The 27,141-nt window shown below is 43.2% G+C and overlaps 2 protein-coding genes across 2 annotated transcripts in view; one reads left to right on the top strand and one right to left on the bottom strand.

The window, feature by feature from the left end:
- Positions 1-27,141, bottom strand: part of LOC143416825 (ribonuclease inhibitor-like) — a 240,357-nt gene that overhangs the window by 192,901 nt on the left and 20,315 nt on the right. The gene's annotated exons all lie outside the window — the stretch shown is intronic.
- LOC112432288 (OX-2 membrane glycoprotein-like) lies at positions 299-3,817 on the top strand. The gene is made up of 3 exons (XM_024800824.2): positions 299-308; positions 3,052-3,390; positions 3,483-3,817. Exons 1-3 carry the CDS (start codon positions 299-301, stop codon positions 3,815-3,817), a joined length of 684 nt encoding a protein of 227 aa, XP_024656592.2.

The raw sequence follows: 27,141 nt of genomic DNA, 5'->3' as shown, positions 1-27,141 counted from the left end.
GAAGGTTGCGAGTTTAATGTTGAGTTCCGTTTCCTCAGACGGGTGTGATCCTGCAGAGTCCTGTGAGCATCCTGGAGAGGGGGGCGGAGTCGGTGGGGTCTGGATTAGCAGTGCTGGAGGGGGAGACTCTGAGCGGTCCACAATATGGCAGATGTTGTCTGTAAAAGAAATCCACGCATTGCATTTTTTTTAAAATATCGGGTTTAATGCCAACGTCTCTCACACAGAGACAACCTACCTTTTGTTTTGTTTTTTTGTTTTTCTGTCCTCAAGGTTTTTGATGATTTTTGGCCTGAACATGGCAGAAGGTAAACCAATCTTCGGGCCATGTGCGAGCTGATCATATACAAGACGCTTCCTAATATTCTCATAAGAAGAGTTGACCTTGTCTCTCTTGATAGTCTTATCGACCTCATTAAACACCCGCTGCAGTGCTCTCCAGTCTGACCACTGAATAAAAAACAAATCCTTAAACCATGATAAACGTTCTTCAAGGGTGAGGGGGTATGGGTGCAACCTCCAGCTTTCAAGGCCCCAGAGTGAAACCTCTGTAACGTTGAGGTTTCACCCGGTGCAATTGTGGCTCTTGTAACTGTTGTGATATTTTGATACCATGGTAGCATTTACAGGATATTGTTTTATAGTGATATTATACTGGAAAACTGTTACTCAATAAGGCCCATTTACTAGTTGTTTTTCTCTTTCTCTGTAACCTAAGAATTAATGTGTAAGAATCACAGGTTGGTACCTCAAGGTTGAAAACACCACAGAGACCACTTCCTTACTCCCATCCTCCCTTCCTTATCTCTTAGAAAGGAGCTTGTTAAAGGCCAGGTGGTTCGTTTCAGAATTCACTAATGAAAGAACTCTGTATTCTGTGTCTAGGAGTGTATTTTGCTGGGATGATCATAAATTGTAGCTGAACTGATAAACTATACAAAGGATACTTCTTTGCTCACAAGGCAGGAAGACGTTCCCTTATTTGGTCTGTACCGGTTTGAACTGAGAATCTGTTGACAGACGAACCTTTTTCCTCTATATATACTGTTGTCTGATGAATAAACCTTTGAGTTGGTTTTGGGAAAGCAACCCGTACAGTCTCTGTGTCATTTTGTTCTCCCAGCTGCTCCCGACGTCGTAACTAACACGCTGAATGGCATATTTGACTGTTACTTGAGAATATTTCTTTGAGTTCTATAGGTTATGGACAATCTCTGCTGATAGGTGCTCACGCCTCGAAGGAAACCCGATCCACAGACGGAGATTTCTTTCAGTAACCATAAATGGTAAGCTGCTCTTTTGTCACACACTACATACACAATATATGTGTTTTAGTGCAAATTGTACATTGCTACATTGTTTTGAATTACCCTCGGCCCGCAGTATATGTGGGCACCTGTCAAAGGTCATTTGGATTTACCAGACCACTTTGAAAACAACATGAAACAAATGAATGTCTTTGTTGAGCCATGACTGGATTTATCCTAATCCTTCCTAAAGGCCGTTATAACCTTGCACTGCCAGTGGTGAGCTGCACCAGCTGTGACCTAATGTGGTCCCCCTCAGTTGTGGGGCAGGGATAGCTCAGTAGGTAAAGTGGTCGCCCCATGATCGGAAGGTCGGTGGTTCGAATCCACTTAACGGCTACCCTGAGGTACCCCTGAGCAAGGTACCGTCCCTACACACTGCTCCCCGGGCGCCTGCTTAGTGGGCTGCCCACTGCTTCACTGAGTGAATGGGTCAAATGCAGAGAAAAACAAGTAATTTCCCCATGGGGATCAATAAAGTATCCATTATTATTATTATTATTAAGGACTTCCAGGGTGGTGGATATTGGCCTGGCACCTTAAATTTATGCACCCTGTTTTCAATGGATGTCTTTCAGTCTTTCTATGACATTAAGGTCATAAGTAGTTTACTGACAATTATTTAACATTTGAAATGAAAAGATCCGTCAGTCCATTCACATATATACTGTTCAGAGAAGGAATGTAGTTTAGAGCAAAGTGTAGTAGTGTGAAGTGGCTAAACACACTCACCAATTGTTCTAAAATAAACAATTTATCAAAACATTAACAGTCTTTCACACATACATACGGTTTATACACTATTTTAAAAAGAAGGGGTTGAAGACCTGATTGATTACAAAAAGTCTATTAAAATGTTCTGGGTAACCACAGAAATCTTAGTCAGTTATGTCTGAGAGAGAATGTTTATGACAGAAGTAATGCCAAAATCTCAACAAACCAAAGTTACATACATGCTAAAGAGAAAGATCAAACTGTGCTGAAATTAGGAAGTGGGCAATATAGGGCTTCCCCAGTGAAATAACTGATCTGAAATAACTGAGGCACAAATTAATAAATGACATACTAGTAATCCACAGAAGGGGAGGCCTCTGGGAAAATGTAGAAAATCAATGGGAATTTCTACAGTAGCACGAGTTACCAGTCAATACCAGTCCTGGTATTGGTTATGTTGAAGTGATGGGTTTTATAATTCATTTTTGGTCCACTGAAGGGATTGTTTTGTAACCCCAATATTGATATTTTGTAAATAAAAAATATGACCTCAATTAAACCTTTAAATTCCCTGCACTTGTCATAGATATCTACATGATGTCCAACAAATATACATCAAGTCCAAGGTTCTAATGTTGAACGCCATATTGATGTCCAGCTTAAATCATGGTTGGACCTCCAAATTGTTGAAAAAGTTCAAATGCAGTACAGACCTCCAGAATTGGTCATGGACCAACAGAACCAATATAGACTCGATCTGTACATCTATCTGACTTTCTTTGTTTAGTTGGTAGCTAACTGAATTGTCTTACTTTTTTTTATAGATGAAAGAAAATGTCCCTGAAACATACAGTATGAAACAATGAGTGTCAGGTTTATATTTATAGTCTACATCACATTTAAGTGGTACCCATATGTCAATTTGTTTGAGCCTAAAACACAGACTACTCCATGACCCGAATGATTGTTTAATCCTTCCCATCAATACCTCTCAGTTCCACATCTCTAACTCATGTTATTCTCCATGCAGCTCTAACAGCAGTGGTCCAAACACAGCAGACTGTGCTGGCTGCAGTGGGAGAAGATGCTGAATTCAGCTGTCAGCTCTTGGACACTAAAGACGTCCTTCAGGTCACATGGCAGAAAATCTCACGTGATGTGGAGACAAATGTTGCCACCTACAGCAAGTACTATGGTCAGAGAGTGAATGATGGCTTTAACGATAAACTCAAGTTTAAATACACTGGACTACAGAACTGCTCCATAGTCATCAGGAATGTGACGGAGCAGGATGAAGGATGTTATCACTGTCTGTTTAACACTTATCCTGAAGGCTCCTTCACTGGTAGAACCTGCTTCCAAGTCTATGGTAAGAACTTTTGCATTAATGTGTTTAAATGTGCTAGAAACTGATTTCCTTTCAACAACATATTCCTTGCAATATCTCCTGATCCTTCACAGAGCTGCATGAACCTGTTGTTGATGTCAGAGAGTCAAACTCTGCTGAAGAGTGGGTTGTTTCCTGTTCAGCCACTGGTCGACCTGCTCCCACTGTAACACTCTCACAACAAGACCTCAGCTTCTCACAGTACAACACTGTCAGTGTGTCCAACACCAACGCTACATTCACTGTCACCACTACAGCTGTGCTCTCAGGTTCACGTAAACACAGCACACAGGTGGGATGTGCAGCACGAGTGCTCTCTGCTCCTCACAGAGAGGTGATGGAGACGATTCCTGAGGTCCAAAAAACATCTGTTGGTGGTGAGAAACTCTTTCTGTATACCACAGACTAGACTAGAGACGGATGATACTTGGGTAAATTTGACTGGGATCTAATAACAATGACTTCAGTACTTCATGAGTGATGTATTATTGTTGGTCAGCGTCACGTTTTTGTTTTTTTCACAGATTTTCCCTCAATCACTGTAATAGCTGCAGCAGTGCTGGTGTTGGGGTTTGTCTTTTTCTGTTGCTCCACTATGCTGCTTGAAGAAAAGTTACCTTTTCACTTTCTAGTATGTCGTTTTGTAATGTGTCTTATCTTATTAACATGATAGTGATTTATTGATTCTAACCCTAAATCTATCCAGTAATGTCTGCACATATTTTCAGTACTGATTTTAAAGTGTTTTAATCCTTCTGTCACTCAGGGAACCCAATAAGGATTCAAATACTTCAAAAGTCAACCAATGACATTGATGTGTAAGACTATTTAATAATTATTTATTGTTTATATTTCATTTATTCATTCATTCTTTGCACTGTGATTTAACCCATCTTTGTGTAAAGCAGGGGTGTCAAACTCCAGGCCGTGAGAGCCAGCGTCCTGAAGCTTTTAAATGTATCTCTGCTGCAACACACCTGAATAAAATTATTAGGTCATTAGCATGACTCTACCCTACTCAAGTAAATTTAAATACCGTATTTCCCGGACTACAGAGCGCACCTGAATATTAGCCGCACAAGCTAAAATCAGGCGAAAATCCTGTTTTGTACATACATTAGCCGCACCTGACTAAAAGCCGCAGGTGTTTCAATGTTGACTTATCATATGTAAGAGAATATGCACAAATCGAATTGTCAGGAAAGAGATGGCTGTTTGGAGACACACCACTTTTATTAATATTTTGAAAAACAAGTTATGGGTACATATTTGCATAACCTTTTAGGGTATATGTACAAGTAGCGGTAATTACAAGTACAAAACATGTACTGTGCTTCATAAATGAGTAACAAATGTAGTACATAACAATAACCTACAGCACACCAGAAAAATAGATTCAGACTACCTTTTAGGCTCAGGTGCAGTGACACGGCTTTAACAAGAAGAAAAGTCAGTCATTCACCATCTTTCTCTTCTTCCTGCGCACTAAAACCACCAAAGTCCTCTCCTCCAGTGTCGGATACGAACAGGCTCAGGGTGGCTTCGTCATCCACTCTCAGCTTCTCTCCTTCGTTGTCACTTGCAAAACCAAACAAATCCTTGTTGTCAGTGTCAGAGTTGAAGAGCCTCCTCTCCATCAGGCAGCAGTCCAGCCCTTCGAAATCCGTTGGTGATCGTGGATGTTTTCACACTTTTCCACGCTGTCATGTCACACAGTCATGCTTACGTTTTTATGTCCTGTATATAAGTTGAATTGCAGGGCCGTGCAGAGAGGTTTAAAGGGGCGGGTGCTCAAAGTTAAAAAGGGGCACATTGAACCAGGCTGAATAACAACAACACACATTCATCAAGAGTCTACTATGGGAAGGGCAGGGCTGTGTTGATCTGAGATTGTAGACATTAAAAAGTCCATAGGAGAGATGGTAGCAGATTAAACAAGTGTCATGAGAAAATAACAAAATACAAAGATTGGTGACAGCACTTGGAACCATAAGGCAACAAAAACTGTGAGAAATAATTTAGGCTCTGCCTGTGAATCACTCTTTGCTTCTCTTCTTCCTTCCATCCCATCATTTCATATATCACTCTCCACTTGCTGTCTATGTGAGAACAAGGCACAACTTGCTATTGCAATAAACTATAATCTAATTATCCACACCTAACAACTCCTGCACTTAATCTATAATAAAATGATGACAGAAAAATGTTATAGCCCTGCCTTTAGTAGCCTCACACAGCTCCTGCTGTTTCCTCCTCATGTCCTTACCAGCCATGTCTGCACAATGTTATATCATGAGTAATATTTTTAAAAAATCCATATACATAAAACACACACATGCACGCACACACAGTGACATTTTAGACCTTCTTCAGAATACTGTATATACTATGGGCATCGCACTGATCCAGAATCCTTACATTATTATTTATTACTAGAGCTACAATAATAAAGCAAAGAGGAGTGGGAAGTAATAAATATGAAATAATGTATTTATGATGATTCCATTTGTTTCACTATCCACTCTGTGCAGGGCAAAGCTTATTACATTTTTAAACTGTAGAGATACAATCATTTTACTGCTGTAAAATCCAAATGTTGTCTTATTTAAAATATAAATCTAATATAATCTGCTTCTTAATGTATGTTTTTTAAAATACAGCGTGTGTTTTTTAAAATATTATAATAATGCATAATTATGTGGACATGCATATTAGATCGTTTTTTAGTGAAATATAATCCCTCCAGAAAGGCAGGAAAAGCCCGGAAACTTACTTTAAAACTAAATATGTTCTAAAACGGTGACAGAGCTACAGACCCATGACAGCCTTACACAGGTAGCCAGCAGCTATGACCAGCACTACTTGTGCAGTTAATAAAAGGACAGGTAATGTTTGTCGCGCTGTTGCACACACAGCACGCTCGTTTGTTTCAGTTCGTCAGTAGCAACAAGACAGCTTACCAACGTGTACGTAATAAGCTGATACTCCTGTGTGCTACACACTACAGTGTGCGCTGTACACCTACTTACTGGTTGTGTCGCATCAGTCTGTGTCTCTGAGTTAACTTGTGTTTCTCCTACAGCTCCGGACCGCAACAAATGCGCGTGCTCTTTGTGAGCTCGTTCCCGGTGTTGTGCCAAAAAGTGATTGTCTGCCAGAAACTGATTGCCGTCCGCGGGAGCGCGCGCAGCTTCTTAAAGCTGCAGCGCCCGGATTACTTGCGTTGCCAGCTACTTCCGTGCAACTGATATAACGTGGGGGGAAAAAACCCAAACACATTTATGCCTTTGTTATTAGGCAAAGGTATGCATTTATGGAGCTTTAACGTTTCTTGTAACCGAATTATGACGCTTATCAGAAGGTTGCTTTCAGTGTGTAGCGCAGTCACGAATGACTACACGCATCACGATGGAATAATTAATGCCTACAGGTTTAGTATGTCTACTCTCGTTGTTCATATTTGTTATAAGACTGTCGAATAGTAGTTAAAATAAAGACCTATTGTGCCAGTATCACCATGACTCTTTCTTGTTTGTTCAGAATAACGACTGAGAACATGGCATTTTAGCGCTACCAAAAAGTGATTGTGGCCTATAACTTGTCACTGAAACAATATTTCGGCTTCAAACTTGTTGGATATATTCCAGAAGGGTTATATGTGATATATTATATCCCAAACACTCTCCAAGAACTGCTGAATAACTTGTACAGGAACAATAAAACTGATAATATGCCATTTTCAAGCTGCCAAAAGGTGATTATGGACTATAACTTGTCACTGAAACAATATTTCTGCTTCAAACTTGGCGGATGTCATTTAGAAGGGTCATATGTCAAATATTACATCTCAAACAGTCCCTTAGAACTGCTGGATAACCTGTAAAGGAACATTAACATTGATAATATGTCACGGCTGGCGGAGTGAGCCGTGTGGAGTGGAGGAAAAGGAGGACCCAAAATGCAGCAAACTGATGATGCGAGTGAAGTTTATTTACACGGTGGCAGTGGCAAAAACAGGCAATGAGTAATGACAAACCTAAACTCGGAGAAACTAAAGAGCAAACCTGAAATCTACAAAACGGAGAGCGGAGCAGAGAGACGCAGACTAAGGAACAGGATACCAAGAAACACAGACGAGCCGACAACGAACACAGACCGACACCCACTAAATATACACACACAAGGTAATCAGGTAATCACACACAGGAGGGAAGAACAGCTGAACCTAATACACATGAGGACCGGAGGAGACAAGCTGAACACAATGACAACAGACACAGACTTTCAGAACAAAACAGGAAATCTAGAACCCAAACCGGACACAAGGGGGGAGGACACAGAATAACTAGAACAGAGGAAAATAATCACAAAACACAAAACGCTGGGTCAAAATGACCCAGGACCATGACAGTACCCCCCCTCCAAGGGCTGGCTCCAGACAGCCCAAAACAAAAACAGACGACCAACCCAGGGCGGGCGGCGGGGGGCCCAGGACGGAGGGACCAACACTGAACAAAAACAAGCTCCAGTGAACCAAGTGACTTGTCCAAAACAAACACACATGCTGGAGCACAAGGACAAAACACAGTTCAGGAGGCCGGCCCGGAGGCTGACAACTCAGAAGTCCAGGACAGTTCATCTTCTGAGGCCGGCCACGTCGGCGACACAGATCCAAAAGCCGACCGAGCGGAAGGCAGCGGTGGCGGAGTGGAGGCAGTTCAGGGGGCAGACCGTGCACACGGCAGCGGCGGCGACTGGGAAACCGTTCAGGTGGCTGACTGTGCGGACAGCAACGGCGGCGATGACACAAGTCTGGAGGCCGACCGCACGGAAGGCAGCGGCGGCGTCTAGGAGGTCGTCCATATCGACGATGACGCTCCACCAGCGGCCTGACAGACGACCGCTGATGTCGAGGCGGCAGTCCGGGACCCGATGGCGGCGTGGCCTTCGTAGCACCAGACGAGACCGAAGCAGAGGCTGGACCAGGCAACGTTGAGGATGATGAGGCTGAAGCTGGACCAGGCGACGGCGAGGATGATGAGGCTGAAGCTGGACCAGGCGACGGCGAGGATGATGAGGCTGCAGCTGGACCAGGCGACGGCGAGGATGATGAGGCTGCAGCGGGCGAGGATGATGAGACTGCAGCTGGCGGCTGGTCGGGCTCCTCGGGCCCTCCAGCTGACGAGTCTTGGGGCTGGACGGGCTCCTCGGGCCCCCCAGCGAAAACAGTCTCTGGACTAGTGGGCACCGGGGCCCCTGGAACACACAGGTCAGAACCAGCAGGCACACGGGCCTCTGGCAGGAACGCAACAGAACCAGCAGGCGCACGGGCCTCTGGCAGGGACAGGTCGGAACCAGCAGGCGCACGGGCCTCTGGCAAACACAAAGCGGACTGCGGCTGCACAGAGCAGTGACTCAGCTCAGGCAGCGACAGCTGGATGCAGTCCTCAGCTGGCTTCTTAACCTCCAGGGGTCCAGAGTCGGCTGGGGGCTGGAACCCAGCCTCTGGGGAGGCCCTGGAGTGCGTCACAGTCTCAGAACTGGCCAGCTCTTGAGGAATGTTTTCAGTATTGTGTGGTTTGTCTCTCTGCTTGTAATGAACAGATGAAAAATAGTTCTTTTCAGGTTGGATGGACTCAACTTGAAGTACCGGAGGAGTAGGTGAAGATGACGGCTGAGCTGATAACAAGGCTGATGAGTCTTCTACCAACTGAGCTATTGACTGGGCTATGGATTGTAACATAGTTTCCAATAAGTCTGGCTGTGGTAATGACTGAGCTATGGGTCGTGAGGCTGAATGTGATGGAGGTGATGACCGAGCGGCTAACTGAGCTACCGGCTGGGCAGCTGACTCAACAAACACAGCCCCGGAATAAACAGTCATACGAGCTGGCGAAACAGACGGAGTGTCTTTTCCACTCACCACAGCCGGCAGGTCCGAAGTCCTAATCTCCGGCTGTGGGGCGACGCGCCGACGGCGCGATCGTCGCTTCCTCCCGGGCAAAACCTCCGGCGGGCTGGGCAAAACCTCCGGCGGGCCGGGCAAAATCTTCACCGCCGGGCTGGGCAAAATCTTCACCGCCGGGCTGGGTTGGGAAGCGGTAGCGGCTGGAGGGTGAAAGTGCAGTTCGTGAAGAATGAAGTCCTGTGCGAGCGGGTGAAGAGAGCCGAGTAGCCAGAAGTGAGCAGAAATTAGCTGCTGTAGCCTGGCTTCTACAGCGCGATGAAACTCCTCTCCCTCACGTTCGAGCCACAGGTTGATTAACCTTGAGACACAGTCAATTACTTCCTCCCGAAACTCCTGGGAAGGTGCGGATGCTGCTGGGTCCATGTTTGGTCGGCTCGTACTGTCACGGCTGGCGGAGTGAGCCGTGTGGAGTGGAGGAAAAGGAGGACCCAAAATGCAGCAAACTGATGATACGAGTGACGTTTATTTAAAGGGTGGTAGTGGCAAAAACAGGCAATGAAGCATGAGTAATTACAAACGGAAACCTAAACTGGGAGAAACTAAGTGACAAACCTGAGACCATACAAAAGGGGTGCGGGGCAGAGAGACGCAGAGACACACGGAAGAATGCAGACGAGCCGAAAACGAACACAGACCGACACCCACTAAATATACACACACAAGGTAATCAGGTAATCACACACAGGAGGGAAGAACAGCTGAACCTAATACACATGAGGACCGGAGGAGACAAGCTGAACACAATGACAACAGACACAGACTTTCAGAACAAAACAGGAAATCTAGAACCCGAACCGGACACAAGGGGGGAGGACACAGAATAACTAGAACAGAGGAAAATAATCACAAAACACAAAACGCTGGGTCAAAATGACCCAGGACCATGACATAATATGCCATTTCAGCCTGCCAAAAAGTGATTGTGGCCTATATCTTGTCACTGAAACAATGTTTCTGCTTCAAACTTGGTGGATGTCATTCAGAAGGGTCCTATGTGACATGTTATATCTCAAACACTCTCCAAGAACTGCTGAAAAACTTTTAAAATAACATTAATCCCGATAATATGTCATTTTCAACCTGCCAAAAAGTGATTGTGGCCTATATCTTGTTAATGAAATACTATTTCTGCTTCAAACTTGCTGCATGTCATTCTGAAGGGTGCTATGTGACATATTATATCTCAAACACTCTCCAAGAACTGCTGAAAAACTTTTAAAATAACATTAATACCAATAATATGTCATTTTCAACCTGCCAAAAAGTGATTGTGGCCTATATCTTGTTAATGAAATACTATTTCTGCTTCAAACTTGCTGCATGTCATTCTGAAGGGTCCTATGTGACATATTATATCTCAAACACTCTCCAAGAACTGCTGAAAAACTTTTAAAATAACATTAATACCGATAATATGTCATTTTCAACCTGCCAAAAAGTGATTGTGGCCTATATCTTGTTAATGAAATACTATTTCTGCTTCAAACTTGCTGCATGTCATTCTGAAGGGTCCTATGTGACACATTATATCTCAAACAGTCCCTTAGAACTGCTGAATAACCATTAAGGGAACGATAAAACTGATAATATGCAATTTTCAACCTGCCAAAAAGTGATTGCCGCCTATATCTTGTCACTGAAACAATATTTCTGCTTCATAATTGTTGGATATCCTCCAGAAGGGTTACATGTGATATATTATATCCCAAACACTCTCCAAGAACTGCTGAATAACTTTTAAAATAACATTAATACCGATAATATGTCATTTTCAACCTGCCAAAAAGTGATTGTGGACTATATCTTGTCACTGAAATACTATTTCTGCATCAACTTGTTGGGTATCATCCAAAAGGGTTACATGTGACACATTATATCTCAAACAGTCTCTAAGGACTGTTGAATAACTATTAAAGGACCATTAATACCCATAATATGCCATTTTCGACCTGCCAAAAAGTGATTGTGGACTATATCTTGTCACTGAAACAATATTTCTGCTTCAAACTTGTTGGATATCATCCAGAAGGGTTACATGTGACATATTATATCCCAAACACTCTCCAAGAACTGCTGAATAACTTTTAAAATAACATTAATCCCGATAATATGTCATTTTCAACCTGTGCATAAAACGTCAAATTTCAAAAGTGTTGTAATTCAAAAATAATACAAAAAAAGGATAATGGCCAAATGGAAACAGGTGGGAGGAGATCTGCTTAAACACATTAGGAACACCAAGTAATAGGAAAGACAAAACAAACGGTAATAAAAATGTCATTCCAATACAGCACTTATTAATTGAAATGAAAACCAAAAACAAATAACAATTACATCCAATTAAAGAAGAAACCACCAGTTAAAATAAACTAACAAATAGACCAGAAACAGAGGGTATAGCGGAAGCTCAACACCAGTAAACCATGGAACAACATATATATTAATTCTTTGCATACAGTAACTATGCTAACATGTTAGGAAACACAAAATAATTGAATCATCCTACAAACAAATTGCAATCAAAGCTGAACTTGTGAACAACACAGAAACACACACAGCAACACGAAGATAAATTAATGAATTAATAAACAAATAAACAACCAATAAATATTATAGGAGACAACGATACAAAACAAGAAACATTTCAAAAACATTGAAAAAACATAACTTAACCATTGTACCACTAATGTGTCACATGTAACCCTTCTGGATGATATCCAACAAGTTTGAAGCAGAAATATTGTTTCAGTGACAAGTTATAGTCCACAATCACTTTTTGGCAGCTTGAAAATGGCATATTATCAGTGTTATTGTTCTTGTACAAGTTATTCAGCAGTTCTAAGGGACTGTTTGAGATATAATATTTGACATATGACCCATCTGAATGACATCCACCAAGTTTGAAGCAGAAATAGTATTTCAGTGACAAGATATAGGCGGCAATCACTTTTTGGCAGGCTGAAAATTGCATATTGTCAGTTTTATTGTTCCCTTAATGGTAATTTAGCAGTTCTGAGGGACTGTTTGAGATATAATATTTGACATATGACCCTTCTGAATGACATCCACCAAGTTTGAAGCAGAAATATTGTTTCAGTGACAAGTTATAGTCCATAATCACCTTTTGGCAGCTTGAAAATGGCATATTATGGGTATTAATGGTCCTTTAATAGTTATTCAACAGTCCTTAGAGACTGTTTGAGATATAATGTGTCACATGTAACCCTTTTGGATGATACCCAACAAGTTGATGCAGAAATATTGTTTCAGTGACAAGATATAGTCCACAATCACTTTTTGGCAGGTTGAAAATGACATATTATCGGTATTAATGTTCCTTTACAGGTTATCCAGCAGTTCTAAGGGACTGTTTGAGATGTAATATTTGACATATGACCCTTCTAAATGACATCCGCCAAGTTTGAAGCAGAAATATTGTTTCAGTGACAAGTTATAGTCCATAATCACCTTTTGGCAGCTTGAAAATGGCATATTATCAGTTTTATTGTTCCTGTACAAGTTATTCAGCAGTTCTTGGAGAGTGTTTGGGATATAATATATCACATATAACCCTTCTGGAATATATCCAACAAGTTTGAAGCCGAAATATTGTTTCAGTGACAAGTTATAGGCCACAATCACTTTTTGGTAGCGCTAAAATGCCATGTTCTTAGTCGTTATTCTGAACAAACAAGAAAGAGTCATGGTGATACTGGCACAATAGGTCTTTATTTTTTTAACTACTATTCGACAGTCTTATAACAAATATGAACAACGAGAGTAGACATACTAAACCTGTAGGCATTAATTATTCCATCGTGATGCGTGTAGTCATTCGTGACTGCGCTACACACTGAAAGCAACCTTCTGATAAGCGTCATAATTCGGTTACAAGAAACGTTAAAGCTCCATAAATGCATACCTTTGCCTAATAACAAAGGCATAAATGTGTTTGGGTTTTTTCCCCCCACGTTATATCAGTTGCACGGAAGTAGCTGGCAACGCAAGTAATCCGGGCGCTGCGGCTTTAAGAAGCTGCGCGCGCTCCCGCGGACGGCAATCAGTTTCTGGCAGACAGTCACTTTTTGGCACAACACCGGCTCGTAACCAGCGCGTTCTGCCGTCAAGGGCGATCATTGGTTAATAGTGATCATGTGACTGATGCAAGCCAGATCCTTTTATTTAGCAAAACTGTGATTAATAGTTAAATATTATTGTTGAGGGGCACAGACAGGACTCCGCACGCACGCACACACACATTAAAAAAATAATAATAATAATTTTTTTTTTAAAAAGTTGCCTCAACAAAAGGGCACTTTGGGCACGCATCAGGAAAGGGGCGGGTGCTCAAGCCCCTCTAGCCCCCCCCCTCTGCACGTGCCTGAAGCAGAGGGAGCCTGACCATGCGTGTAACGGTCTTTTGCATTTGATGTTTGTTGCATTTGATGTTTGTTGCATTTGATATTTGTTAAGCTGTATGTCTGGATTTTGTTCCTTTGCGCCCTCTGGTGGTGAACTGTGTAGGGTACAGCTTTGCTGTTTGGGTCTCCACCCAGCCACTTTTCTTTTGCTAGCTCACATGGTGTCTGCATGCTGCAACTCACAGTTAGCTCCACACATGGAGAAAATATCGTTTAAAGAGTGGAAATAATTGACGAAGAAGATGGAAGATAAGGCAATAAGGCCATAAAGGAGTATTTAGCACCTCCTGGATGTCAGCTCACGAGGTTTGTGTATTTTAAATGGTTTATTTTCTGTAATTAAGGATTTTTTGATTGATTGACACTACGTACAAGAGCGCATTTTGATGTGATGTTTTTGTTTTATTGTTTTGTCCGTGAGCAGTTCTCACGGGTTGCCAAGACCAGAATAAACCCTGTTTTATAACTACATCATGCGTACGTCAATCCTTGAGGGTGCTACAGTGAGAACTCCGCTCTGCACGGGTAGATGAAGGACGCAGCCCCGCAGGAAAGTCAGGTGCCCCGAAAATAAGTGTTGCCTCAGTTAAAGGACTCAATATAATTAACCACAAGAAAGAGAAATAAAAAGGAAAAGGACTGTAAAAATAATTAAGATAAGTTTCCTTTTATAAATGAACAAAGGACTGGAATATTTCTTCTTTTTTCTTTCCTTCTCATTGTTTACATTTCTGCTGTTCAAGTGACTGATATTCATACAGTGTTAAGTTAAAAATCAAGATGGCGCCGAGTATGGCAGCCTCGTCGCGAGCTCCCCCAAGCAACGGCTTTCTTCTGTGTTTAATTTTACTTTTCCTTTATTTTTTCACGAGCAGCACTTGTCTCCTTGTGTACGACCGACAAACCTTACTGGACATAAAAGACGGTCTTTCTTATAACTTTCCGGAGTTCAAGTTTTGCAACACGGACGCTCCGTTTGCAGACCCCCCATTCATCTCACCTGAGACGCCTTTGTTCTCTGGCCCTGGAGGCTGCAAACGCCGACGCAGAGGGAGAAGATCTGGCGTTCTGGTTCGACTGAGACGGCGCACTTACAGACCACCGTTACCCAGTTTATTACTGGCTAATATGCAGTCTCTGGAGAACAAGCTGTGCGAGCTTCGGGCACGGATCTCATTCCAGCGAGAGATGCGGGACTGCTGCGTGATCTGCCTCACAGAAACCTGGCTATCGGACAAAGTACCGGACTCCGCAATACAACTGCCGGGGTTCTCTGTGCACCGCGCGGACAGGTCACAGGATCTTACTGGGAAAAGCAGAGGCGGTGGTGTGTGTTTCATGATCAACAACAGCTGGTGTGATTATGCGAACGTGCACCCGGTCAAATCCTTCTGCTCACCGGACCTGGAGTACCTGATGATTAAGTGCCGGCCATTCTGGCTACCGAGGGAATTTACAGCAGTGATTATTACGGCTGTTTACATTCCCCCACAAGCCGACACTGACCGTGCACTCAGGGAACTGTACAGCGCGATCAGCAGCGAGGAAACCGCACACCCAGAGGCAGCGTTTATCACAGCCGGAGACTTTAATAAGGGAAACCTGAAGAAAGTCTCACCAAAACTCCATCAACACATCCTTTTCAACACACGTGGAAACCGGCAACTCGACCACTGTTACACCTCTTTCCGGGATGCGTACAAAGCCCTCCCCCGCGCCCCATTCGGCCAATCAGATCACTGCTCCATCCTGCTCCTGCCCGCCTACAGGCAGAAGCTGAAACAGGAAGCTCCAACCCGGAGGGCGGTGCACTGTTGGACGGACCAATCGGAGTCTGTTTTGATCACGCGGACTGGGAAATGTTTCACGTGGCCGCCAGAGACATTGATGAATACACAGACTCAGTCTGTGGATTTATCAGGAAATGCGTGGAAGATGTCGTCCCATCCAGAACAGTCAAATCCTTCCCAAATCAAAAACCCTGGATTAACGGAGATGTTCGCGAGGCACTGGCGGCACGGAACACCGCCTTTGCCTCCGCGAACACATCGGACTACAAACACGCACATTACCAACTCCGGAAGACGATCAAAGCAGCCAAACGTGAGTACAGGGACAGGGTGGAACAACAGTTTGACAACCCTCGGAGTATGTGGCAGGGACTAAACACGATCACAGACTTTAGAGGGAAAACCAGCACACCGCAGACCACGGCCTCTCTGTGTGAGGATCTAAACGTATTCTACGCTAGATTCGACACAGCGAACACCATGAGACCAGACAGTGTGCGCACCGCGGATGACGTCAGTGCGCACACTGTGTCTGAGGAGGATGTGCGGAAGTGCTTCAGGAAGGTGAACGCACGCAAAGCTACTGGTCCGGACGGGATTCCCGGCCGCGTCCTCAGGTCATGCGCGGCTCAGCTGGCTGGAGTGTTCACGCACATCTTCAACCTTTCCCTCTCTCTGTCTGTAGTCCCAGCCTGCTTCAAAATGGCCACCATCGTCCCTGTACCCAAATCCTCCACCATCTCCTCATTGAACGACTGGCAACCTGTAGCCCTGACCCCCATCGTAAGCAAATGCTTCGAGAAGCTGGTCAGGGACTTCATCTGCTCTGCACTACCCGACTCACTGGACCCTCTACAGTTTGCATACCGCCACAACAGGTCCACTGATGATGCCATAGCCCTGACACTACACACTGCCCTGTCACACCTGGAGAAGAGAGACACGTATGTGAGGATGCTGTTTGTAGATTACAGCTCAGCATTCAATACCATCGTTCCCTCGAAGCTGGACAGGAAACTGCAGGATCTAGGACTGAGCAGCTCCCTCTGCAGCTGGATCCTTAGCTTCCTGTCTGACAGACGCCAGGTGGTCAGACTGGGCAGCATCACCTCATCCCCCATCACACTGAACACTGGTGCTCCACAGGGGTGTGTACTGAGCCCTCTCCTGTACTCACTCTACACCTACGACTGCACAGCCACTAACAACTCCAACATCATTGTGAAGTTTGCGGACGACACTACAGTGGTGGGTCTTATCACCAACGGTGATGAGACGGCTTACAGGGAGGAGGTCAGCGCCCTGACCCACTGGTGTCAAGACAACCATCTCACCCTCAACGTCGCAAAGACAAAGGAGTTGATAGTGGACTTCCGGAGGTGCAGAGAAGTACACACCCCCATCACCATCAACGGCGCTGCTGTGGAGAGAGTGAGCAGCTTCCGGTTCCTTGGCGTACACCTGGCTGAGGATCTTACGTGGTCAGTACACACAAACAAAACAGTGAAGAAGGCCCAGCAGCGCCTCTTCTTTCTCAGGAGACTGAAAAGATTCGGCATGAGCCCCCGCATCCTCAGGACCTTCTATCACTGTGCCATTGAGAGCATCCTCACTGGATGCATCACCACCTGGTATGGCAACAGCACCGCCTACAACTGCAAAGCTCTCCAGCGAGTAGTGCGGTGCTCTGAACGGATAATTGGAGGTGAGCTTCCCTCCCTCCAAGACATCTACAGGAAGCGGTGCCTGAGGAAAGCGGGGAGGATCATCAAGGACTCCAGTCACCCTAGCCATAAACTGTTCAGACTGCTTCCATCAGGAAGGAGGTTCTGCAGCATCCGGTCCCGTACCAGCAGACTGAGAGACAGCTTTTTCCATCAGGCCATCAGACTGCTGAACACGTCATAGACACCTCAGCTTCACTACTGGAACTTCAACATTATGCACTCCACACTGTATATAAATGCCACTTGTTTTGCACATATTCAACTCTGTATATTTTATATATTTTATTATTATTATTATTATTATTATTTTATTTTATTTTTTTACTATTTAATTTGTAAAAATGTGTATACACACACACACACACACACACACACGTAGGAAAATATTTAGTATACTGATCAGGAGATATTTTATTTTGTATTCTCATAATCAGTTATCATTGATTAATCATTTACCATTGTGGAATCTGATGACAGTATAATCTTTGTTTTATATCTATGGTAATCTGAGTAAAGATTAATGTATGCATATTATCATCATTGTAATCAAGTCTCAAATGGTATCCACAGCATTGTATTCACCGTCCATAATTGGAGGGTCCAGCAGGACCTTGTTCTAATTCATTTGCAGGCCTACATCAGAACATGCACATAGAGAGTTATGTAAACACGCACGTTCGCATACACACTTATTTACACAGGGAGGTCATGTCAGGACATTCTCTAGTTGGACACACAGGCTCACAGAACTGCACAACATGACATGTCACACACTTGTTTTTCTCTAAAGTATCATCTGATGTTTGTATAAGGAGAACTTTGGACTATGGGGAGACTGTTATCATTTCCAGTAAGGTCTAACTGTGTGATGTCATCATGGGTTATATAAGGATGGGGAACGGTCCACTCTTTGGAGATTGTTGCTGTACGTCAGTCTTCCCATACTTCTGGTTCAGAAGTGTGTAATAAAGATCACCATTCTGACATCTACTGAGACCATGCAGTCGTTTGTCTTCTCCTCAAAACTCGAATCATGACATTTCTGGTGCCGAAACCCGGTTTGGGGGGAGACTAATGGAGCCTGGCTGACGGTCTAGTGGTGTCAGACGGACAGCCAGGAGGCCGACTGAGTGATGGGCCCCGAAATAAGAGAGGTAAGCACCGCCTGTTGAGTAATGTCCAAAGGTGCTGAATTGGAGGAATTAAGATAAATTAAATGTTCACTCAGTGGGGCTTCTGTTCTGTCCGGGGTGATCTTGGGGTAATTAGTGTTAAAGGTAGGGAATAGTGAACTGAGTAAATGTATTGCTGTTTATTTTGAGAGTGAACTGTTGAGTTAAGAGGTTATGTGTTTAAGTTAATACGGTTTAAAGAGTTTAAAGGAAAGTTGACTGGGTGCCAGCCAGATCAGCAGGTAGTGTAGGGGATTTGATCCAATCGATTAGCAGAGACGGTCTCGGGCTTCAGATAAATGAAACTGGATGGCAGGGGTCCAACAGTGAGGCTTTTAAAACAAGTAAATTCGTTTAGGACTGAGAGCTAGGCTCTCTAAGAATGCAGTTGTTCAGCAGGTGGCACTGACCCCTAATCGCGGACGCGTGGTTAGGTTTTAGCCCGGTTTGGCCTCCCGCTGGGGACTTGGGACTCCCGGTTAATTGGCCAGGTAATCTACGAGTGATTGCCTTCTACTGCATTGATTGATCGACAGAGTTAGACTCGGCCGGGACCACACAACGTCGTTGGCCTGAGAGTTTTAAGTAAAGCTGAAGGCGTGGGTTTGATACTAGCGCCAGAGGTGGAGCTCCTTTCCAGCTACGGGAAACGGTTATAAATTAATTAGAATTTAGTAATCTGACCGTTTTCAAGGCGGCGTACTTGAAACGTGAATTGACCAGCAAGGCTAGGCCTGGGCTATAGGTGCTTTTAAATTAGTCAAAAAGTTAGGTGTAACCTCTTCTGGCATATGACGTCTATGCGGGCCCGTGTGTATATAGACTATAAATTACCTGTGTGTGTAAATAAGTTCTATAAATCTGTTAAATCTGAAACTCCTGCTAAAAACTTCCTCTCTACAAACTCATACTCTTCTCTCCCTCTTTCTCTCAGTTGGGATTCTGTGTGTGTATGTGTGCTGGAGAAAAAAGGAAAAGGGTCTCTCTCTCTCTGTCTCTGTGAGAGAAAAAGGTGGGGGCCGAGTGAGCCCGCGGGGCCGAGTGGGTCCGCGGGAGCGAGCGTGTATGCTGTATAGAGGAGAATGAGGAAGAAGGGAGTGAGAAGGAGCGAGTGAAAAGAGTAACCGAGTGTTTGGTGATTTTTTATTATTTCAGAGGCTCTGGGTAAGAGTTTTGGCTATATTGATTTAATTCTGTGGTTTTGGAGTTGGTGACTTTAGCTGTGAGAGTTGTGAAAAGAGCAGGTTTTTCTTTTGTTGTGATGTTAAGTATAAATTGAATAGACTGTGATTAATCGGTGTTTTTCTGCCTATTGTGCTGCGTGGAAGACACAGAAGTGTAGAAATGTTTGTGGTTTATCTTTGTTTGACGTTTTATATAGAGTTGGTTGATTCAGGGTGATTTCTCCCGTTTAAGGGAGGAGTTGGATTGTGGGTATGTTAAAGCTTTGCTGTAGGGGTATGAGTGTGAATTTGTGCTGGCTTCACATGTTTAAATGGATGCATAGAAGTTTGTGAGTGAGAAATTGTTAGGGTGGGGTTTAAAGTTAGTAAAGAGTTAAATCAACCCTCCTCAAGAGTTCAATAATTTAGGCAGTTATGTTTATACGAATACTAAATGTATGTTTAGTGTCCTCATACAGGTGTTTTTTCTTAACCTGGAAACCTGAGTACGGCAGCAGAAGACAGGCCAAGCTTTGGCTAAAAATTCACGGCTGGACACCAGAGTTGTCCCCACCCCTCCCGGAAAAAGAGAGAATGAAGTTTTAGGCAGGTTTTTCTCGCTGAACTGCTCTGGGTGCTGTGTCCCTGAATCTCACCAGTGTTAACCTCTGGCGGAAGACATGGAAAAAAGGAAAAGATGTTCCTGGTAAATGATTGAAACAAATAAAACCACACACAACCAGAGAAAGGTATGAGAAGTGTGAGGAACAGACACATGTGCGTGTTAGAGAAATGCCTCATTTGAGAAAAGGTTAAATTAACCCATACACTGCATTTCGTTGCCCTGTACCTGTGCATGTGCAATGACAATAAAGTTGAATTCTATTCTATTCTATTCTATTCTATATACAGACGCACCCATACATGCAATGAAGAAACAGCTTACATACATGTGCACGTACATGCAAGGTTAAAGTAGCGACACTTAACATACACCTGTTTTTAAATGATATAGTTTATCCACTACTGACAAATAAACTCTCTGGGTTGCAGGACAACAACTTAACGTCAAAAGACAAAGACACTGGTCTGATGATTAAGTGAGGACACGACAAATTTAGTGGTTAAAAGGGTCGAATTGGGACATGTTTTTGTTGATTGTTTAAGACAAATGACTACTGAATGGTAGAAAATTCCTTTTTAGGTTTCTAAACAGGATCTTAAGAATTTTAACACGTACCTGTGTTGTCCTGTCAACTTGAGGGGTTATGAGTTGATTATATGGTGAGAAAAAACAAAAAAAAGGGGGAAGAGGAGACCCCGTTGTTTCTCCCCTCTCTGGATAACACAGCCAACACAGCACAGCCAACACAACATCATTTTCCTGTTCGCCTGTTTTGTTTTGTTTTTGTTTTTTCTGAAAGCCGAAGCTGACCTGGACTCCTACCCTCCCCTCTACCATCGTTGCCCTCTCCGCGACTATCTTTGACCCTTTGACCCCTGAAGGCCACAGCAGCTGGACTCACAACAACAACTTGAGGATGTCAACAGTGCTGCAAAAAAGCGATCTCATGCAGCAGAGACGGAGAGCACTAAACCTAAAGCCCGTTTCACTACACGGGGGAAATTCCCAGACTGCGTCAGCTGACAGAGCTGTGACGAGACGCGCATTAAGCCCAGAGGAAAAGGGAGGGTGAGCAAAAGAATGCTGACCTCTGAGAAGAGCCGAACAGCAGAGCTGCAGAAGGCCGTGGAGCAAAATAAGGACAACATAAACAGACTCCAATCTGACGTGGAAGGAAAAGACTCTGAGGTTTTTGCCCTCAGTAAGAGCTCAAGGCATCAGAGCAGAAACTGAGCATGGTTCCGGAGGAGCTGGCTGCTAATTGAACCCATCACTCAGACTTGGAGTCCCACATACAGGACTTGAAATCAGGCGGAAGCTTGCTGGAGCAGGAGGTCGCCAGACCTGATGCAAAGCTCCAACAGCAGGAGCAAGCCCTGAAAGAGCTACAGAAGCAAAAGGGTCAAGTTACAAGGAGAAGATGCAGGCAGCTGCAACAACGGATGCAAACAGACCCAAAGAGGAGGGCAGGACCTCAGGGCATGCTTCAGGCCGCTGGTTTACCCAAACAACAGAACAGGAAGGTGATGAACACAAACACACAAACACACACTTCTGCATCCGCCGACTTAGAATGAAGAGAAACACACACATGAGCACTTATGCACTCGTTGAGTGAGTGAAAACTGATACACACCCATGCACCAAAATCAAAATGTTGATTCAATTCACTAAGAAGTGACACACAATGCTCCAGCTGCTGCAATGAAGAATGCTTTATTAACAAAGGCTCAATGCTGCACACAACAAATTCAAATACAGAATCTGTTACAATAATAAGCCCAGAGGGCATCTGTGTGGTCTGGGGAGCAGAGTCCAGAGCAGTTTGGTTATGAAAACGATGCCCATGCGAGATATCTGGGGCTTAAGGCCTCGACTCAATTGTTTACTGTACACTAAAAAGAAAAGAAAACAGCCTGAGCAGTGGTGCAGAGTGAAAACGATGAATTAACAGTGTGAGTCTTATTTCAGAGCGCCACATCATTGTGATGGAGATTTAATAAAAGGAGGAACACACGGACAAAGAAGAAGAGAAAGGGGGGGGGCAGCCCTTGACCCCGATTGCCTGAGGTATTAAAGATCTGTACGAAATTCTGCTTTCCAGTGTGAGAAAAGTCACGCAGTGCCAGTATTAGAGTTAGGTTGAGTGATGATTCTAAATTATTGTAAGTAAATCAGTGTAGACCCGTTCAAGTTTCATGATAACTAGGATCTAGACTTTGTTGAACCCTAGGCAATTTCAACAGGTAAGATTTGAGTGACCAAGTAGCAGTTGAATAAAAGTTATTGAATAAGTGTTGAGGTAAACTGGCAGAATTAAGAGAACTAAAACATTTCAAGAGCTCAAATTACTTAATATGGAAACGGTTCAATTTTGTTTCACGAACACAAAAATATATAGGTGTATGAATATGAAAAGGTTGAGGTGGTGTTGATTTGACTCTGTTTAGGTTTAGGTTTAGCATTTTTACTGATAGGAGGAATATTCAGTGATAAGTCCTAAGACCCGGGCGTCTGCATTTTTGTTTTTGTTATCTTTCATTTTATTTTGTTTTATATTTTGAACAGTGCACTGATTTTTGTTTGTGAATCTTTTCTTTAAGCAGATCTGCACATCGGAAATTACAAGCATTACACGTCGGCGAGAAAATTGTTGTAAGTGAGTTTCTCCGCATTAAAATTGGCTCTGGAGGAAACCACTTATGGGGACAATTAGAAAATGAGAGTCCCTGCCCAAAAAAGGATTCAGCGAGGTAATCCGATCTCAAGTTCTTCTTTTTCTTTTTGAAATGAGCTCATTTTGCTGAGGGCGGAAATCTAAATGCGGCGATGGTTTCCACTATCAGCAAAGAAAGAAAAAATGGATGAATGAATGAATGGATGAAAGACTGGAAATAAAACAAACGGACTGACTGGTAAAAGCTGACAAGACTTGACTATGACTTAAGGTTAACCTCCACCGAGATAGAACAAGAGGGTGGATGAATTTATGTGTGATTCTTTTTACAGGAAATCTTTTTATAGCACCTCTGGAATGTGGATGTGCTGCTAATGTTTGCTTTGCTTTGTTAAGAATGTGTGAGGAGGGTGCAGTAGAAAACAGACAAGTGACATGAAAACAAAAGAATAATAATAAAACAAGTAATAATAACAAATAACTAATTTGGGGACTGTTTGACAGAGCTCACTAACTGGCCACTAGGGAGCTCTTGGTAGGGATACACAAGTGGAGTAACATTGCCCAAAGGGTGAATAAAACAAATTGTGGCAATAATAGTGATTTAATGATCAGAGAAATCCTGAACATGATACTTGTCTGTTGTCCTGAATCTTTTATTACTCTCATGATTTGCAGGTGGTTGTAAATAAGCTGTTTGCTTTAACAGGTTTGCTTTTTAGCTGAATTGCAAAATACAACTAGAACTATTAGTTGAGATTAATTAAAATTAACCTGACACTGAGGAGGTTCTATATAAGGAAGAATTAAAACAGATATAAAATGCATCTGATCTTTAATTGCAGGTGTAACCATGAAGATTTTTGGTACATATTGCAGGTTGTTGCTCATTATAGACTTTGTGCTCAGCTTCATAAGGCAAAAAGCTATAGCAGGGGTCTATGATTTCGTTTGTGTTTTAATGATTTAGGTATGGCAAAATTAAAGGTTTCTAGTCAATTTAGGGAACCAGTGAGAAGCATAATTAGATGATCAGAAACTGAGTACTAGACTTAAACTTAAGTTAGAATTAAGAATGCCCAATTTGTTTGAGGTCTGTTGTTCACTTTTATACACACATTGCAAATGTGCTTATAAGGAGACGGGATGGTCCAGTTGACGAAGGATCGGATTGATATATTGGAGGTATTGACTTCAAGTGAAGAGGGTTAAATGCATGCACGCTTACACACATAGAATCGGAATCAGAATCAGAATCAGATAAATCAGTCACATAGGCATAGCATAGGATTGGAATGAACAAAGTCAACAACATTAGGTTAGGAGAGCCAGCGAGGGGGATGTGTTGGCTTTCTGTCTCTTGCAGAGAAAGGAGTAGACACCAGAACAATGAGGTCTCGGGGAATGCTTGGAAGAGACGTAAGCGGGAGAGGCGTCAGGGATCATCTTGAGCAGAACAGCGGAAATGGCACAGAGAGCTGGGCTACTGAGCTTCCAGGAGATGGAGGGAGCGTGCCAAGCTCCGGAAGTAATAGTTCTGTTTCCAGTGGTCTCAAGGTGAATGAGCAGAGGGGACAAGTCACAACACGGTGGTAAAACAGAGGCAGAATAATCCTCTGCAACGTGGCTAGCTCACTCAGTAGTCTACCTGGGGAGCTGAAGAAAGAAGAATCCGAGGGTGTTTCTTCACTCCAAGAGGAGGTGGCGAAGAGGCCTGAAGCGTGACAGGCTGAGACTCGAGTCTGAAGCTAAAAGCTCAGCTGGGTTGTGGGGAAATTGGAAAATAAAGGGGGAGTTGACATGTATGAGTGTTGCTACATGTTTGTTTGTTTTTTGACAGACGGGTGAATTGCCCAGACGCAGAGGTCTACCCGCTCGAGAGTCCAAATTGATTGAGTCGCCGGATGGGATGGCTCAAATTGCTAAAGAACAGCAAGTAGATGATTGACACAGTTTACTGAGCCCGCTCCTCTGTATCCAGAGGATGACTGGGGTTATCAGTGTATTTTGAGATTAACTAGAGAGGCTGTGGACACAGGTAACTGCACCACCTTATCAGGTTTATATCCGCAAATTGACAAACGTACGCAAACACGTCGATCCACGCCTAAACGAAAATATTTACACGTCTTGAATTTGCGACGGACGTGGTGAAAAACACTTTAACAATGTATGTACATCCAAGTGTGAACACGGCGCTGGAGGATCGGATGACGTCTGTTTTTGGGCAATGAAAAGGGAGTGTTTATGTCTGCCATGTTTTCTTTTATGGTTTTTCTAGGAATGTTGATGATCGGGTGTTGTTTCATTCCTCTGCTAAGGCGTGTCTTGGTAAAATTGGTAAGCAGGGCCCTAGACTCTGGTCCAGCTGGGTCAGCTGGTCCGGAACATATAATGCCGTTGCGAGAAGCCGCTTGGACGGAGGAGTGACACAATATCTCTAAATGTTGGCCTTTTTTTCTAAAGGCCAAAGAGGAGGAGTGTGATCAGGAGATATTTTATTTTGTATTCTCATAATCAGTTATCATTGATTAATCATTTACCATTGTGGAATCTGATGACAGTATAATCTTTGTTTTATATCTATGGTAATCTGAGTAAAGATTAATGTATGCATATTATCATCATTGTAATCAAGTCTCAAATGGTATCCACAGCATTGTATTCACCGTCCATAATTGGAGGGTCCAGCAGGACCTTGTTCTAATTCATTTGCAGGCCTACATCAGAACATGCACATAGAGAGTTATGTAAACACGCACGTTCGCATACACACTTATTTACACAGGGAGGTCATGTCAGGACATTCTCTAGTTGGACACACAGGCTCACAGAACTGCACAACATGACATGTCACACACTTGTTTTTCTCTAAAGTATCATCTGATGTTTGTATAAGGAGAACTTTGGACTATGGGGAGACTGTTATCATTTCCAGTAAGGTCTAACTGTGTGATGTCATCATGGGTTATATAAGGATGGGGAACGGTCCACTCTTTGGAGATTGTTGCTGTACGTCAGTCTTCCCATACTTCTGGTTCAGAAGTGTGTAATAAAGATCACCATTCTGACATCTACTGAGACCATGCAGTCGTTTGTCTTCTCCTCAAAACTCGAATCATGACAATACACATCCAGAAATGCATACACTATTATATATTGTACATATATTTATTAGTTTCAGGTTGGCCATTCTTGTATTTTGCTCGTTTGTGTTGTTGTGTTTGCACATCTCTGTTGCTTGTGGGGCTCGCACACAAGAATTTCACTCGCATGTGCTGTGCCAGTGTGCCTGCACATGTGATGTGACAATAAAAAGTGATTTGATTTGATTTGATTTGATTTGATAATGTTGTGATGAGTAACCTGTGCATTGTGCATATGGTGGGCTTCAGCAGTTGCTGTAAGAAACAGTATTACTGGCTTGGACAAGAGATGTAATGTGACTTAAGTATACATGTTAAGTGATGTTTAAGGAGTAATAGTAATTACTGTGCTTTAAAGTTGTAACAGTAAATGAAGATCAATATTCATTTGCTCCTCAACTACCAAATCAAATTTAAGCTGCTGCACCTTTACATTAAGGCTAAGTAAGATACACAAAAAACCCAAACCCCTCCAACAATGGCAGAGTTTGAGGCTAATCCAGAAGTCAGTGAAAAGGGTGATGTGGAACAACTTTCTGCAGATGAGCAACTACAAGCAGTTGAAGGCACAGCTGATGATGTTTCTACTACCTCACAAAGAGCACGACAGAGCCAACGAGTCTGTACATTGACGGAAAAGGGCAAAGAACTGTACGGTGAGCACATAAAGAAGGCTGCACATCGTTTCAGTGTGCGCTATGAGAAGTGGAAGGTTGTCATTAAGAATGCCAAAGGAGCTATAGATGGTCAATGCTCAAAGGATCTGCTACAAGAACATGTTTCCAAGGTTTTGAGTGCTTCTAAGGATGTGAATGCAGCCTATGATGACTTGAGACGCATTGAATCTCCAGATAGTGACACAAGACGAAGGATGGATACGTGTGAAGCCATAACAAAGACAATTATCGAATCTGTAAGAAAGTGTCCAAGCCCAAGTAATGCGGAGGTTCAAAGAGATGAAGAACTTTGGAAGGACACTGAGTCTTCATCTAAATCCGTAGCCTCAGATGTGAAAAGTCAAAGGGATGAAAAATGGAAAGAGAC

Source organism: Maylandia zebra, linkage group LG3 (genome assembly GCF_041146795.1).
Source record: "Maylandia zebra isolate NMK-2024a linkage group LG3, Mzebra_GT3a, whole genome shotgun sequence".
Classification (NCBI taxonomy): domain Eukaryota; kingdom Metazoa; phylum Chordata; class Actinopteri; order Cichliformes; family Cichlidae; genus Maylandia; species Maylandia zebra.
The sequence above is the reverse complement of the archived record's forward strand: the minus strand, read 5'-3'. Positions and strand labels throughout refer to the sequence as shown.

Coding starts and splice junctions, on each gene's coding strand:
- LOC112432288 (XM_024800824.2), top strand. Junction 3,391..3,482: donor AACCTGCTTCCAAGTCTATG/GTAAGAACTTTT, acceptor GATCCTTCACAG/AGCTGCATGAACCTGTTGTT.